Source organism: Emys orbicularis, chromosome 11 (genome assembly GCF_028017835.1).
Source record: "Emys orbicularis isolate rEmyOrb1 chromosome 11, rEmyOrb1.hap1, whole genome shotgun sequence".
In the NCBI taxonomy this organism is placed as follows: Eukaryota; Metazoa; Chordata; order Testudines; family Emydidae; genus Emys; species Emys orbicularis.
In genome coordinates this window covers 44297245-44314603 of record NC_088693.1, presented here as the reverse complement: position 1 = coordinate 44314603, position 17359 = coordinate 44297245, and the positions used below count along the sequence as shown (strand labels likewise).

At 41.1% G+C, this 17359-nt stretch overlaps 2 protein-coding genes across 3 annotated transcripts in view; one reads left to right on the top strand and one right to left on the bottom strand.

Moving 5' to 3' along the window:
- The window catches only part of PLEKHA3 (pleckstrin homology domain containing A3), a 31592-nt gene extending 25003 nt beyond the window's left edge, over positions 1–6589 (bottom strand). Inside the window, exon 1 of the transcript XR_010561747.1 lies at positions 6235–6589. The gene's annotated coding sequence lies outside the window, so the exon portion shown is untranslated. The remainder of the gene's footprint in view (positions 1–6234) is intronic.
- Positions 6590–6835: 246 nt separating this feature from the next.
- On the top strand, positions 6836–14423 carry FKBP7 (FKBP prolyl isomerase 7). Of its 2 annotated transcripts, XM_065413491.1 has the most exons (5): positions 6836–6972; positions 7521–7702; positions 9229–9380; positions 13259–13392; positions 14081–14423. In XM_065413491.1, exons 1-5 carry the CDS (start codon positions 6874–6876, stop codon positions 14240–14242), a joined length of 729 nt encoding a protein of 242 aa, XP_065269563.1. In that variant the 5' UTR covers positions 6836–6873; the 3' UTR covers positions 14243–14423. The 2 variants fall into 2 exon arrangements, with proteins under 2 accessions (XP_065269563.1, XP_065269562.1); XM_065413490.1 differs by lacking the exon at positions 6836–6972 and having other exon boundaries at positions 7435–7702.
- The last annotated feature ends 2936 nt before the right edge of the window (positions 14424–17359 follow it).

Below are 17359 nucleotides of genomic sequence, written 5' to 3'. Positions count from 1 at the left end.
AAGTGGCCACAGGACACACATACTATATTCATTGACATTTCACTAAAAATACAAAGTATTTCTATCAAATACATTCATCATGGAGAATAAAGATTGTAAATAGCTATTTAACATTTGATAATAACCTAACTAGTCTTTCACAGGAAGACGTGCACATAAGGTCCCCAGCTATGTAGCAAAGTACACCCACCCATATATTTGAGAAGGATGTCAAGCACACAGCATAAAAAGGATAACAAAAATCTGAAAGTAAACGAACCAAAACATGCTTGTGGTGCCAGCTCAGTGTAGCATAGTTTGCTACTATGCACAGGATTCAAATTCAGGCTCTATCTTAGAACTCCACTCCTGGAGTAATGGTACTGGGAGTGTAAAAGAGGCTTGCATTAGCGTGATAAATTCAAGTCATGCTGAACACTGAGGTCATGCTTGACATATCATTAAAGATAAAAATAGAACAGAATGATACTTGGTTTGGGTAAGGCGCAAACTTACACGACAGTTCAATTCAGCAAACAGAGGTAATCTGGGGTGTGATTGTTTTAAAAGAAAATGGTTAGACAATCATGATAGCCTCCTACATTTGAAGAACTAGTTCCGTGTTTTCTTTCCTTTGCACTCTTCCATCATGCTCTATTAGCGTGTATACAGGCAGCCAGGCAACCAGCCCACTGACATTTCACAGGTTCTGATAGCTTAACTTTGCTGTCCAAACACATCTGAATTCACTGAAGCAGAGCAGCACAGAAAAGGAACAGAATAACAAGAGAGCAGAAAAAAGCCAGCGGCACTACAATTAAACAAGAGGCCTGAATAAGCATTTTATATGATCCTATACTGATTCGCTCTAGGGGGGACAATTAGTTCCACTGAATTGGCAGAAAAGAAATCTTTTTCATGGTGAAAGGATGCAGTACTAATGACTGTCTCCAAGGGGAAACCTATGAAGGAAAAAGGAAGAGGAGAAACAAAATTAAAGAAACTCAGTGCGTTTGCTAATGGTGAATGCAGAGGTTCATTCAATTTCTCCCTAGAAATAAACTGACAGCTGCAATATATTTTTGGCAAATAATTCAGAGCGGACATTCTTGCTATGTTACAAGTTTTCACTAACATTAGTAAGTGCTTTGCAGCACTTCAAAGGCTTTTAAAAAAATGTTGTACTGTTCAGCTTTTTCATTTATATAGTTTTATCCCACCCGCTCAGTCCTTACACCCAGTTCTGTCCAAAGCTAACACTTCTTTTTGATCTGGGAAATAGTTTTTGACTTCCAGGACCACAAATATCTACACTGGAAACTAATCTTTTTTTTTACCTGAGGACAGGCACACAGACTGACTGACTCTCTCTCTCTGATACGGCCTGACACCTACAACCTTTACTCCCATCAGTAAAGCCCTGTATAAATTACAGTGTCACAGCCTGTGTGAAAATTGTGAAATTAGCCAAATATCTGTTGGGCTTCACACAGCTGCTTGGGCTTCAGGCAACAGATATTGGTCACATCTCCTGCAGCATCTCCCCTAGGCCTGCCGGAGGCCACTGGGGCAGGCCAGGGCTCCTAATTGCTGCATGTTGTCAGCATTGCCCCCTCACCCTACCAAACGGGCAGAAAGCAGAGGCAATGGCCTAGGCCGGACTGGCTGTCATCAATAGTGAGACATCGCATGACCCACATCACCTTGCCTCCACTCCTCAAGATGGGATTGGTTCACCACCTCCCTACTCCACTCCCATATGGGACTGGTCCACTAATCCCCCCCAGGAGCAGGCATGGCTTCAGTCAGCAGGGAGCTAGAAGAAGGCATACCCGCTTCTATGTCCCCACTGTTGGAAAAGTTGCAGCAGCTCGGGGTTGCGGGTGGGACTTGGTGGTCATACATATCCCATGAAATTAGAACATTTAACCAGGACACTGCCGTGATTTTATACAGGGCGTTACTCACCAGTACTCCAACTGCTACTTAGTTCCACTATCTTCAATGGAACTACTCACACAAGTGAGGGCCACAGGATGAGGTCTACAAAACCCAACTGCACACATGGATGGACCCACTGCCGACAAAAAGCTGTCAGCCACAGATCTTCCTGCACCGCTAATTAAAAACCAATCAACTCACTGGTGCCAGAGATAGAACTGTTTTCAGAACTATGGTATTGCCAACCCTAAGGGTTCAAAAATTATAAGTCAGGTCCCAAAATATCATGAAACTTTTGAGCATTTAGGTTTCACACTCCACAACCATGAGGATTAGACGTTTTAAAAAAGGGGGGGGGGGAGCTGAGATTCTCATGCAATCACTTTACTACAGGAGATGGAGATTTAAGATAAATACTAAATATCAAGAGATTTGTGATAAAACTCTGAGAGCTGGCACTGGAGTATTGAAGAATGCAGTCTTGAAGCTTGGTGCAAGCAAGTGTACACAGACAGGCCTATTGCGAGTCATTTGGAATGATATGTCAGAAGCTTTCAGAACAGATCTCTATGTTATAAGAAGATATTACAGTATGCGCCCTATCTTAGGGCTGGTCTACACTACAAAGTTAGGTCAGCTTTACTACATCACTCAGGGCTGTGAAAAATTTCACACCTTGTGTGATGTCATTAAACCAACCTAAGCTCCAGACACCACTTGGTTGATGAAAGAATTCTTCCGTCAACCTAGCTACTGCCTCTCGGAGAGGTGAATTTACTACAGTGACAGAAGAACCCCTTCTAATAAGTGTCTACGCTACAGCAGCACAGCCGCTGTGCCTACTGTAACACTTCTACTGAACTCAATTTCTGACTCAGCCCCTCTGACTTTGAACAAGTCACTTAATCTTCTGTGCCTTGGTTCCCCAGATGTAAAATGGGGATAATATTTCCTTTCTCATGCCTTTTGTCCATCTTGTGTCTATTTACAACCAGATCCTGCAACTTAATCTGTGTGGATGGCCAACACAGATCTAGCTGGATCAGTGCCTTAGACTGGACGTTCTTCTAAGGAGAGACTATCTCTTCCTATGTGTAAATTCATGGAAGGATTTTGAATAGAACCTAAGAAACTTAGGGGGGAAAGTCTCATTGAAAGAGACTACAAAGGACTTGTCCTTATAAGACCCACGAGTACTTCTGAAAATTCTACCCACTGGAAACTGGGGTCCTAATCACTGTTGCGGCAGCTAGACATTACTGCAATACAAATAATAAATAATGACCTCCAAAACACTACATTAACATTGCAAAGTGAAGCCCAAAAAAGTTAGGAAATGCCAGACTTAAGATTGCTTTCTTTAGTTAATGAGGGTATGTCTACACTTAAAATGCTACAGCTGCACCACTGTAGCACGTCAGGATAGGTGCTTACTACAGCAATGGGGGCGGGGGTTCTTCCACCACTGTCGTTAATCCACCTTGCCAAGAGGCAGTAGCTAGGTTGACAACAGAAGAATTCTTCCATCAACCTAGCACTGTCTACACCGGGGATTAGGTCGACATAATTATGTCTCTCAGTGGTGTGGATTTTTCACACCCCTGAGAGACGCAGCTATGAGGATGTAAGTTCCCAGTGTAGACCAGGACTAAGAATGCCTTTTCTTTAATTCTGTAGAAGAATGACCATAGACAAAGGTATATCATCACAACTTATGGCTACAAGACTTCTTTGTTGTTTTTTAAAAAAACTGACAAGCCTATATGATGTGAATAACATAAAAGTTATTCTGTTTATTAAATGTCTTTTACAGAATTGTTACGTGCCTAGAAAAGCCATCACAAATATATTACCACTTACTCATTTTCATTGTATTCTACTGATACATCTGGCTCAAAATTTATGCCACTCCAATATATCCAGAGGTGAAATCTAACTTCATAACAAGTTTTAAGATTTTTAACAAATTTCTTAGCATTTGTCCTATTCTGGATTCCCTAATTAGACTGGTCTTAACAGAACTAAGACATTTATACAGTTACAGTTCATCCTGTGCTCACAATCATCCAATTTATTAATTGTGACTGGGCATACAAAATAGAAATTCCTAAGTTAAGAGAACAGTCATGTTTCATCCTGGGTCAGGAACTTGTAGTCGTCTATTAATTACTTTCCTCTGGTACTCTAAATTAGTGGTTCCCAGTCATCACTACTTCTTACTATACTGACACTGCAAGATTTTTTCTGCGGTATTTCTTCACATTCTCTTTCCTACCACAGGGCCACATCCAGCCTGAGATCAGAGAGCCTGAGCAGTCACATCTTCCATTGACATCAGCAAGAACTGTGAGTGTCCAGCAACTCTGCAATTTATTGAAATAATGTACCACATTAAATTGTCTCCATTCTGGGTCACTGTCCACATTCAATTTGGCTCTGCTACGCCACAGAGGCCAGACTATTCCAAACTTCAGTCTTACAAGGCAAGAAGAATTAGCCAATACAGCAAAGGTCTTACCTGCTAAACAGGAAAGCACCATTTCCCAAAAATACCACACAACACAGTGATGGGCACAAAAATAATGCTTGTAATAATAAGGAGGTTAGGAAATATTGTTATTTGCAGAACCCATTCCATTATAGACACCTTTGTAGTTAATGTCTTTTCAATCACTTTTTGAACAGATTGATAATCCTACTTTCTGTCAGAGCCATTCACTACAGGAAGACTGACAATTTTCAAGAGGCAATACCAAGCCCCTTCCTTCTCAACTGTCACAGAGAAAGGACTAAGTTAACTTGAAATTATATGATATGAGACATTATAGGATAATTGCTGATAAGCACAACTGTATGATAGGGTATGTTTTTGGATGAAGACCAGAAGAACAGATGTTGCTGGGGACACAGAGTCTAGGACTCCTGGACAGAAGCCCCACCAGACTACATGTTTGGAACTGGGGAGGGGAGGCTGAATTTGAAGGGTAGCGCTGGCTCCTGAGGACAAAGAGGGTCGGACAAACTGCAATCAAGGGAAGCACTGCCAGGCTCTTAGAAGTATTGTTATGTTTATGTTACGTTTATTCAGGTTAAATAAACATTTAGTGGTTTTTCAAGTCCAGAACTCAGAGGCATAGTTAGTCATAGGGTTTTCAAGAGATCTGCAGGACCCTTGAGATAGAGGTAAGAAAATTACCTAAGATGTGCTGATATTCACAGGCTAGTGCCAAGAGAAAGCTCAAGGGGTAAGAGGGCTGTACTAGCTACCCAGAGACACCTGTGTTGAACAAGATGTGTCCAGGAAAGGGCACGCAGAGGCAGGTGCAATGACTATATCTTACAATATGTTTGGATGCAATTAATGGTTTATCATAGCTATTTCTTACAGGAGGAAGGATGCTCCAGTGGTTAAGGTGATAGACTAGGACGTCAATTCCCTGCTTTGCCAGATTTCCTTTATGACCTCGGGCTCTCTGTAAATTGAGGATAACATTACCTTCCCACCTAACAAGGGTCTTGTGAGGATACATACTTTCAGAATTGTGAAGTGGTCATATGATGGCCATCATCCTCCACTGACTGAACCAGGGGCCCCCAGAGCTTTAAGCATGAGCCTCTACAGTTTAAGAGCCAGGCTTTCAAGCTAAGAGCTGTAACAGAACCATATCCTCTGTAGATTAGACACAGAGTGATAACTGTAGCACACACCCTGACCAGTGGGCTATATTCAGCAAGCGGGGCCATATAAGTACATTCCAAAATACTGAGTATGAATGCAAAATATCTTCAATTAAAACAGCATGCGATTTAGTAATGACTGTATTTTAAAACGATCCCAACACCTCCCAAATCTCGGGTAATCTCCAGGAAGGATTTTAAAACGTGGGTGCAGCATGAATTTAGTTCTTGTGAAAGGTGCAGATCAACAGCTCTGGAGGGTAACGTCTTCCACTCACTCACAGAATCGGACATCGCCCATTGCTGCACCACAACTGGATTCTCCGAGCCTAGGAGCAACAGGCTACTGAACGAAAACCAGCAATCCGCTGCTCTACGGTAGGCCACCCAACAGCCATCAGAGGCTAAAACTGTCCGTTTCTTCCCAAACAAGACAGAGTCAAACAGCGGCGAACAGCTCCACACGCCAGCTGGTTTCGTAACCTCAGCGGACACTAGTCCGCACCCTCACCTAGATCCCCCTGCACCAGCACCTCCATCCTCCCCGCTGTGCCAAAGGCCCGCTGCCCGCTAACTCCCAGGCACCGCCCGGAAGAGCGATGCTGCGCGCCAGGAGCAGCCCCGCCCTGCCCATACCTGTCAGGTAATTGGTCCACTTGTACAGGACTCCTTCCATAGCTCAGGGCCAGGCTCCGTGCAGCATCCTCCTCCTCCTGGGAACGGGCGGCAGCAGTGGCAGAGCCTCCCCCCTTCCCTCCCGCTCAGCAGCCGCCTATGGACATTTACGGCTGAGCCGCGCAGCTCGGGGGCCGAGAGCAGCCGCAGCCCCAGGATCCGGCCGGCCCAGCAGATGCTGCCCGCAGCGGGCTATGCACAGGGGCAGCAGGAGCGGCAGAGTGCCTCATGTCCTATGCACATGGCGGTCCGGGGAGGGGGGAACCGCAGGTATCCAGCTCCCCGCAGGCTCTGCCCGCCCCGCTCCTCGGCTGCCTCTGCGCCCCCCCCCGCCGTCGTGTTTGCTGCCATTGACCCGGACGTTTCATTTACTTCCTGCAGGAAAGGGGCCGGCTAAGCCTGCCAGCGTACCCGTGCCGTGACTCCGGGCGAACCTACCCTGCCCTGGCCAGACACACGCGGCCCGCGGGACAGCCACGTTCTCAGCAGAAGCCTCCCACCTCCCCCCCCCGCAGTGACACTGGTGGCCGCGCTTAAAGTTTCGGCCCCCTGCGGATGAGGGGAGTGAAAGCGAAGCTGGGCCAAGGCACATGAAGGAAAATGCTGCGACAGCAGAAGTGGAAACGCGCACCCCCCAAATCCCCCCCGCCCTGCGGGAGAGACGGTGCAGATACCGCCAACTCCTGGGGGGTGGGGGGTGCGCACACACACAGAGCAAACCCCCCCGCCCCAAGGGACTGCGAGACCCTTTGTAATACAGCCCGCGAAATCCCCCCAGCACCAGCGGAGAAACGGTAACAAGCCCACCCTGTAAAGTCCCCGCCTCCCGGGAGGTGGTAATGCATCCCGCTTCCCCAGGGGACACTTGAAACACTGCCTGGGAGGGAAGCGGTCTCAAGGGAAGGAGTCAGTCCCGGACAGAATCCCCCGCAAGCGCACGAGACTGACAACCCCGCACCGAGCACGGACTTTGCAGACCTCAGGCAATCAAAAATTGTCAAGGGGGGAGGAGCAAGTGGGCGGGGCGTAGCGCCCTGGCCGAGCCCACAGGCCGCAGCAACGCAGCATCTTGGAGGATACGATGTACACGCCCCAATTAGTGTCAGCCTGACGTCGAACAATGCCACGCAGCCTGGGTGGGGGGCGGGTGTCCCTTACTCTGAGGCTGCACTAAGAACCTGAGTCAGAACAAGCCTGCGAGTTTAGCAAGCATGACTTTCGGAGTCAGATTCGTTTTTTTCTTACAGGCTTTTTGTCTTCTTACGATCCACACGCACGGACAAAAGAAAGAGGATGCCACTGCAGAGGAAGTTAAAATAGAAGTTTTACATGTGCCCAAAGAATGCAAGCCAAAGAGCAAGAAGGGGGATCTGCTTAATGCACATTATGATGGCTACCTGGCCGGTGATGGATCCAAGTTTTATTGCAGGTAAATAACTGTGCTATTTATACCATTCTTCTTCACCAGATTTGCCTCTCCTCTGCAAATAAAAAATAGGCAAACATTTAGCCTTTTGTTTCTTTTTAAATCTGTGTTAAAGCAGAATTGACAATACTGAATCTGTTCAAAAGGAAAACAACTTGTATGCAGTGCCCAAAATTACAGTGAGGTTTAGAATTATATAAATGTATATCTAGAGCTATACTTTCAAACCACAAATGCTGTAAATATCATTATATAATATTTAGGCCAAATTAAGCCCCAATCTTGCAAAGACTCAGGCCTTGCAGAAAATTGTATTCATTTAACTAAATTTTGTTAGAAATTGATTTTGTTAAATCAGTGGCACCCTCTTATGTAGACACTCTTATTTCAATTTAAGAGTGCCATAAATAGTGTAGTTTTCTTGTGTAGACTAGGCACAATGCACATGAGCAACTTTGCTCACAGCGTGTCAAGGTACACATATGCATAAGTCTTTGCCTGATCAATGCATTAGTTTGTATTCTTCAATAAATAAAAGGAGCAACCTTTTACTTAACCATTATTGCTGTGAAATAAGTTTGAAGTATGTTAAAAATAATAACGTTTACAGTTTTGGATCCAACAGATATATTAATTCATCCAAAAATCGAAACTTAAAGGATATTAAAGTTTTCCTGATCTTGGCCTTTCTTTCCCTGAGACCAGTGTGGAAGCAGTATGCTCAGTTTAGGACAAAATATGATGCCCGTGGAAGCCCACTACTGGTTGAAATAGGGTAGTGTTGATAGGTTTTACTGGAGATCTAGGTAATTCTTGAAACTGCAAGTTATTGGCAGTGCTTGTTTGCGTGCTTGGTTTTGCAGTTTTAACAATGTTCTTTTCACATCAGATCTTTGATTTAATAGGTGAGAGGGGAGGCGTTGCATGCTAGGGGAACACTTGGCAGTGTGGCTCCAATGGAGACATATTGTCTAGGAGCTGAAGGATTGGTCAGCTCTAGTGTTGAGGAATAAAGCCACCAGATGGATGGCCTGTCATCCTGCATATCTTCTGTAATCCACTGTTTTGCAGCTTATTCTGTGTACAGTATTTGTTTTCAGGGGGAGGAGAAGAGGGGAGAGAAGACATTCTCCCCCCAGTTGCGTGATTTGGAGAAACTCTGCTAAGGGAAATTACTAGAGTTTTCCTCGCCCAGTGCCCCTCTTGTACTTTCTGCAGAAAGGTGCAATTTTCACACTCAATTTTTACTTGTTCTTTAACAAGTCAATGGGAGCTTTTCTGTGTATGCAATTTAGGATTTTTAACCAATTATACCAGAAAAAATGTTAATACTTCAATATAAATAAAAATGGGCAGTTGTTTACTTTTTAATGTACACTTTACTGTGACTTCTTAAAAAATGTATCTAAATAATGTCACACTTTCCAAAGATAGTACTGTATTTAAATGTTAAAGTGATTTTTTTAAAAATATTTGAACACTGACTTTGTTGCTGTCTACTCTCTAAAAGCTTTTTATTGTTTTTGTAGTCGGACACAAAATGAAGGTCACCCAAAGTGGTTTGTTCTGGGTGTTGGCCAAGTCATAAAAGGATTAGATATTGCTATGACAAATATGTGCCCTGGAGAAAAACGGAAAGTGACAATTCCACCATCATTAGCGTATGGAAAGGAAGGCTATGGTAAAAAAAATTAAAATTCATATCTGTTTTTTCTTGTCTTTATGTTTTCAGATAAATGACAGACAACAGTGTTGTAAATAATTTACTTGCGTATTGATCATTCAAGCTTTTTTGATTGAGGGTTTATTTGATGGCTGCAATTACAGGGCCTGATCCTGCTAACTCTTATTCATACGAGTTCTTACCCACAAACATAGTTCCAAGGAATGTAATGGGATTGTTCATGTGAATAAGGCCAACTCACATGAGTAAGTATTGGCAGAATTGGACCTGTAATTACAGGTCCATGCTAACAAGCTCTCTCTTTTGCTAGAAAGGAACTTCTCTGATAGGAGCACCACAACTACTAACGGCACCTACCATGTGACAGAGAGAGATCACCTTTCGTTGCTATTATTTGTATTATTGTAGCATCCAGAGTACCCTCTCAGGATTGAGGCTCCATTGTGCTGCCAGTCCCTGATCCAATTTGCTTACAATCTAAATAATACATGACTTATTTTTTGAAAACAAAAACCACAACTGAAAAGCTATCAAAAGGAATCAGATCTTCAACCCAGCACTCCATACACAACATGCTTACAGCTCTTTAATTTCCAGCACCACAAGACAGTTAGTTTCACCCTCTAGCAAGTGCAGTGACAGCACTTACATTAACTCTGCAAGCAACTGCAGTGCTGCTTTCACGGGTGGCTTATTTCACATGAATGAGGAGTTCTATGCTAACAGCAAAGAGCACTTGGAGAGCAAGGGGAGGTCATAACTTCAGTGCTTATAATTATATTCCTGTTTGATTTCCAGAGCCTCTAATATCTCTTTTTGCAGTCAGAAGAGCCAAATATAAGAATTTTTGCAAAAGTTCATTTAGGATTGTAGCAGACAAACAGGAGGGGTAAATTGATAGTTATTTTTAAGTGGTCTTTAGATACAACTTTACAAGGAGAACTTTCTTTTGTGGGAGAAAATAAATATGGTTCACTGACAGCCAGAAGAAAAAAAATAAGATTTTCAGAAAACTATTGTTTTATAGGAATTTAGGGGATTTAATTATCTGTTTTTGAGGTTACAAGAAAGGCCTTTTATTATTTAATATTATTAAATATTATAATTAATTGTTAAATAGTATACGAATTATTATTATTTCCTCCTATTTATGTGCATCCTTATTCCTGTTGCATTACATTCATGTTTAATTTCTAAGATTAAGGTACTGCCAGATTTGCCTTTTAATAAAATTGTTTTTATTTTCACCCAGTCAAAACAATATGAGATTCACTACATACCACTGAATTAAGTTGATGAAACATTATTTGTTTGAAAACTGTCTTGGGACTAATTGAATGAGAAGTTTCATAACTCAGCATAATAATTGTTGCAGTCACCAATACCCCACTGAATGGAGCACAGGAAACCTAATCTGAATGCATGACATTTAGGTATGCAATATAGGAGACTAATGGGCTGATTCAAGACTTAAAATCTTATCGTGAAACATTTCAGCTGAATAGACAATATCATATTTTAGTTCTTTGTAATCCAGCTTTGTCTGGGAACATGGGGCATTGACTAAACATGCTGCTGCTGTTCTGTGATCATAGTTTGATCATTTGTTCATGTCAAAATTCCATGAGCCAACTTCATCCTTCATGTAATTCCATTGAAGGCTGTAGAGTTACACCAAGAATGAATTTGTCTCATTAACCATAACAAGAAATGAACAAATCTTGCCTTGTAGCAACAAGAAAAGTCATTGATATCAAATAAAAAGTGCATTGTTAAAATCTAACTTTAGATGTAACTGTTTGTTCTAGGCAGTGCTTGAAGAAAGACTTTTTCCTGCAACATGGTTGTCCTCTGTCTTAGCGTATTCCTGCATGCTGGGGAAGATGACTGTCTAATCTTGACTTAGTCAGGCTGCATGTGGCTCTTTAGGTCTTTACATGTCTTTGTCTCTGGTATGTATAATTCTTAAAATTACTTGCACCAAAGTCTGCCTAGTTAGCTTATATTAATAAATGTTAGATAAACTTGTTTCAAATATATGGTATATATTTCAGACATTTACACAATTGAAACAGTTTAACAAAACACGTTTTGTATTCAAAATTGAAACCTCTCAATACCGTTTTATTCATTATAGGTATCTCAAATAAGAAATACCAGTTTGTTTGCCCACCACTGTTAAAGAAAGCTGATTTACATTTTAATCTTCAGATCTAATAGGATATGTAGAAACTCAAAAATAAATTCTGATGATAGACTAGCCTACATACTAGCTTTAGGTGAACCAGCATATAATTAGGATCCAGCTGTGTGTTTAAACATTAACTGCATGTTGCATGGTTTGTCAAATGCATGTTTTGGGCTGACTTTTTAGACCTTATTGATCCACTCTTGTTATTTGTCTACCATGATACAGTAACCCATCTTTGTATTTAATATTTCCTCTACATCTTTGATACCAGAAGATGCTTTGACACAGAAATATTAGAACCTACCTTCATTCTGTCTTCTGGGACTGAGCAGATCATTCCTATAGCCCATTTTTCCTTTGTTGATCAGATGGCTTGGATTCTGAATACTTCAGCCTGTGTCGCTAGCCTCTCTCCTAATTAGTTGAATATTTCAAATTATATTTTATTATTTGTAAATCCCTTAATAGTAGATGCAGGTATATCAAAATGTTTTAGCAGAACTTGGCTGCTTTTATTGCCTGCTTGTCTCCATTTCAAACAAAGGAGTGTGTGTAAACATTGCATCATTACTACAATCCTTTCAAACCAGACTGTCACTTTTAAATTACAAAGTAAAAACACATTACTTTAGCCTGGCATGTGGAATTGTCAGACTTCAAAAGAAGTGTTGTAAGGCACATTTGTATATACTATTGTGTTTCAAAACTTCTCTTAATGCAAGGCTTCCTAAGAATTTTTAATAGTTTGAGGTATATTTTAAAATTTTTATTTAAATGTCTGGACAGGTGGGATGAACAATGTGAATAATATCTTTCCACATATTAATTTTGTTTCAGAGAAATAGAATGGTTGTAAGTAGTGCCTGAAAACATTCGCCTCTGAATATCAGGATTGCCAATGGAACCCCATCTCATTTCCCTTTTGCCAGCAACCTCCTTCTCTGAAAAAGACCCCTGAATCCATTACCTTTGATGTTTTCTGTGGGCTTCCTGGTGGCTAAGACCCCCTATTTCCCCTGCACTCTGCTGTGGGCTAGCTGGTCGCCTCTCTCATCATGCATTTCAGTGTTTATGGGGGTCTGCCTGCTGCCATCCCCCAAATCCATTAACGTCTTCTAAGAGAGCTGGAGGCTGCCTCCTCCAATTGTGTAGAAAGAGGAAAAGCAGGAAACACTCATATCCAACACCTGTACCTTCTAATAGTGAGATGAGCTTAGAGACCTTGGGAGCTAAAAAAATCCTAAGGTGACTCTCCCTCAGCTTTCTACAGCTTGCACAGCAGTGGCCAAGAGAATTTGCTGTGGTTGCAGTATGGGGGTCTTTACTATTGGGTTTGGGCACACCTGATGTATAGGGAGGGGCCCATGTAGCTGCAAAACCCAAAGAACAGGCCACTAGGCAATATCTCCCTGAAGACAAAGGTAAGGAGAGTTGTCCTGGGTTCTGTGCGGGAGAGGATTGCTCTGGGTCAAGAATGAGGTAGGAAGGAGTCCCAAAGATGGGCTTAATAGTGTAATATTTAAAGCCCGGGGTCAGATTATTATTTAGGTATCACACAAGTTGGAAAATTACACTATTAACCCATTCCTAATAGATAATAGAAATACTGCTGTATGAATGTATGTACCAGTAGTATGAACTTTGACCAATGTGACTGCTACAATGTTTTTTTTTATATTCTTAGCACAAGGCAAGATTCCACCTAATGCAACATTGATCTTTGAGATTGAACTGTATGCAGTGACTAAGGGACCACGTAGTGTTGAAGCATTTACTCAAATAGACATGGACAGTGACAAGAAACTCTCTCGAGATGAGGTAACATGAGTCAACTGACTTGGAATAGATCACATATATATATACCACTACCAATAAACCAAAGCATGCATTATCCCTATATGAGCTGCCTCTGATTCCATCTTTTACTTATTACTTTGCTATATGCAGGGCTACGTCCCAGATTTACAAGGATGTAACGTTTGTTTCACTCTCACGCAGTGTCTAAAGTCTCCCCTTTTGAGGAATGAGTGTATTGACATGTGTAGGGTCCATTAGTACATTTAAGAGGTTAATTCAGACTCTACACCCACTATATTCTTGTCCTATCTGCTGCAACAGCCAGCAAGAGTATCAATTATGGTTTCATGATAGAGATATTTGCCCACTACGAACTAGTCAGACATCAACTAATTTCACTCAAGCTCAGTTTTCTATTGAAAATATCTTCAAATGTGTCTATTCGTTGAAGATTTTTACTATGCACTGTTACCTTATATTGAGACGATAGGGAGATAACCATTTCAGTACATTATTTTTGTTATAGAGTTCCTAATGTTTTGCTCCTTTTAGTGTACTTTTGCTCTGGAGTTTCAAGTGTTGGAGCTTTTAGCTGATGTCATTTTATATTTGTGATATGAATGCCTATATGCTAGTATTTATCACGATGAGCTTACAAAAATGAACTCTGAGCTATGTTTAGTATAATGTTTTAATTTTTTTCTTTTAGCTAAGCCATTATTTGAAGCAGGAATTTGAAAGAGATGGTAAAAAACGTGATGCATCAGTTCACGGTTCTATTTTAGCCGATATATTTAAGAAGAATGACCATGACGGAGATGGCTTCATATCTGCAAGGGAGTACAATGTCTATCAGCATGATGAACTATAGCAAATTATTTCTAAAATCTCCTGACTGCTTTCTGTACCTTAGATTTAAAGAATCTCTAAAAAGAACTTTCATTTTGTCACACGATGTTTTACATTTTTTTTGTAATGGTAAATTTTTATACCTTTTAAGATGAGTGTTAAAAATCTTTCCAGTAACATTTCAGTAATAGACTGTGATATATTTTACAAAAGAAATAAAATTATAAAAAGTCATAGTCTGTCTTGCACAATCCTTATTTCAGGTATAAAATTTTGTGATTTTGTTGGACATGATTTAGCTGAAATTAGCATCTCTGCTTGACTAAAGCAGAGCACTAATCAGGTGACTCTTCTTTTGTCAGATACAATTAGAATCCTGATATTAGCGCACTCAGAATAAAGGTGTGGTTTCAATGTCACTGCTGAAACAAAAGAGCAACAGAACCAAGTGGAAAACAGGATTCCCTGGAACACAGAACCCCCATCAAGGTCGAGAAAGATCATGAAAACATACAATAAAGAAAATTAGACAAAATATGAGGTCTGTTGACATGGGAGTTGAGTAGTGTTTGTCGGGGAAGCTAGGCTCTGACCACACTAAAATGAGACCGACCGTGGTATTTAAACATGGTTATTCTCTGCAGACTTCTAGCTCAATTTCCTCAAGTAGTGTGGAAAGGTATTTTAGAGACCTTTGTAACAAAAGTATCAGACTAGTATATGGTCTTATAAATGATTTTAATATGGTTCTTAGCCCCTTCAGCCACCCCTCCCCCCAAAAAGCCTGTTAGATTCAACAGGTTGGTGATAGAATTAACAATTATGAGCTGAAATGTACTTGCTATAAATATATAAATGCTACTAAAAAAATATCTGTAATGCCAGATGCACAGGTAGTCTTAACAGGTGTGAACCATGTGGTTCAGTCATACCAAACTAATCTATGCCTTCTTTACACCCACTTCTTTACACCCACTGTCCTACTTGAAATACTTATGCTAAGATTTTTGTAATGATGTCACATTTTATTGTCAAAATGTTGTTTAAATGAAAATTGTCCAGTCATGTTTAATTATGCTGCTGGCAAGAGGAATCTGTGTCAGGATTGTGCAAGCACTTCTGGACAAACCAGCATACAGATGCAACTTAATGCTTTGTAGCATTAATTTATTACTATGGGGGGTCACGCCCTTTATAGCTTCTGTAGGACAAACTTCTTGTGCACCCAAGGGGTTCACTGTATTCCTCTATTCTACCCCCTGCATGCCACCCTCCCATCCTTCTCTAGTTGAGGGACTCCCTGCAGCTTTCCCCAATTTCTCCTCTGCCAGGGGTTGTGTGTGCACCCTCTATGGCAGGTGCCACATATCAGAGGCTCTGGGAGCTTTCTCCTCCCCCCCCCCCCCCCCCATTGGCAATAGCACTGGGTGCTCCTAGTCTCCTTACCACATGCTAGGGGTTGTGTGTGCCCCCTTTTCTCCTACCAGCATCCCCAATTTTGCCCCCATACCAAGGATTGTGTGTCTCCCTGCCCTCATGCCAGCTGTGATGTGCACACACCCCATTCCCCCTATCATTATTTGTCTAGGAGATAAGTCACTCACTGTGTCAACATGTTAAACTCTTTAGGTAGAGGGGAGGTAGGGGGTGGTACTGTTATGCTGGAAAGCATTAATAGATGGCATCAGCCAGTTGCTTGATCTGTAGACAATTGCAGAGGTGCTAAAACTTATAACTATCCTAAATTGACAGCACTGGCTCCTTGGGTCCCTACTTTCCCCCCTTTTGGTTTCTGATTTTCTTCAAAATCTGTAGGATTCCAGCCACTGCTGCCTAGACCAATTCCTAAAATTTTGGAATTGAGTAGGTGTGGCATTCAAAAGCTACCACCTTATCTACAGCCAGACATACACAGAAATGCAAAAATGTCAATTTGACAGCATTTAAGGTCTAAAGAGACAAGCATCATTGTGTTTTATTTGAATGTGTAATCATTACACTACACATTAATTGTAAGCTTCCACTAAAGCATGTGCATGCTGAAACTAGCAGCACAAGAATGAAGCAGAAAGGCTGCCACATATACACAGCTTCTACTTAAGATAGAGGGAGTTAGGAGAGAGATTAAAATTCTTACTTTAAAATTGCAGTATCAAAAGAGCCAAGCAGGTCTGGCAGACGGGCCTAGCACTGCCAATTTCAATATTCTACACTGCAGTGCCCTCTGCTGCATGCATTCCCCACTATGCAAACTTTTTTTTTTTTTTTTTTAATTGAACCAACTTCTGTGGATAGAGAGAGACAAGCTTTTGAGCCACACAGAGCTCGTCTTCAAGTCTCGGAAAGGAACTCCCAGTATCACAGAAGTATCCAATATCCTGGGATTGCAACGGCTACAATTTGACTGCATACAACTTTTTAATTTGTGATATTGGGCTCTACAGCTACTAGACCTGAGATGTAATAGGTGGGATTCAGTACACTAGTTTTGCAATGCAATATAATTTTGTTTGTTTTTTCCAAATATGAAAGCCACTAAAATCAGCAGCAAGTCTGAAGGCTTAAAAAAAAAAAGTCAGATTTGAGTTAGCCAAGTGCAAACTGTAGACTTGTTTGTGGTCCCTACAAATATAATCAGAATAGACATATGGGGAATTCACAGCCTAAAATGGAATCCATAATCACCAGTTACAATCCTTTTAACTCTTCCCTCTTGTAAATGAAACCTTAACTGAGCTAGTTTTTAAATGTGCTTTTAATCTGATACTTCAATTAAACATTCATGATAGCACTAAATTATTAACACGTTTTCTCATTTTACCATCATACTCTGGTGTAGTTAAGGCAATATATAACATCTTGACAGACCAAATGTGCATAAGCAGCTTTTATAGTAAATTCCAAACTCTATTCTGATTGCTACTCTGGAATTCAATTTCAACATGTATATATTACTTACCATGAATGATAAAATGAGAAAGTGCCCCAAAGAAGAAAAGTAGCAATTTTTTTGAAGAAAATGTATATGGGGTATTTCTGAACTAGGTAATATAATTATCTTTATTGTAAAATAAAAGAATCACTTTACAATAAAAAAGGAAATAGCATAACCAAATATTTTGCACTTTTAATGTCTGTT

Excerpts from the sequence above, each read along its gene's own strand:
- FKBP7 (XM_065413491.1), top strand. The coding sequence starts at position 6,874 with ATGCTGCGACAGCAGAAGTGGAAACGCGCACCCCCCAAATCCCCCCCG. Across the intron at positions 6,973-7,520 it reads ACTCCTGGGGGGTGGGGGGT|GCTTTTTGTCTTCTTACGAT; the intron begins GCGCACACACAC and ends TTTTTCTTACAG. Across the intron at positions 13,393-14,080 it reads AGAAACTCTCTCGAGATGAG|CTAAGCCATTATTTGAAGCA; the intron begins GTAACATGAGTC and ends TTTTTCTTTTAG.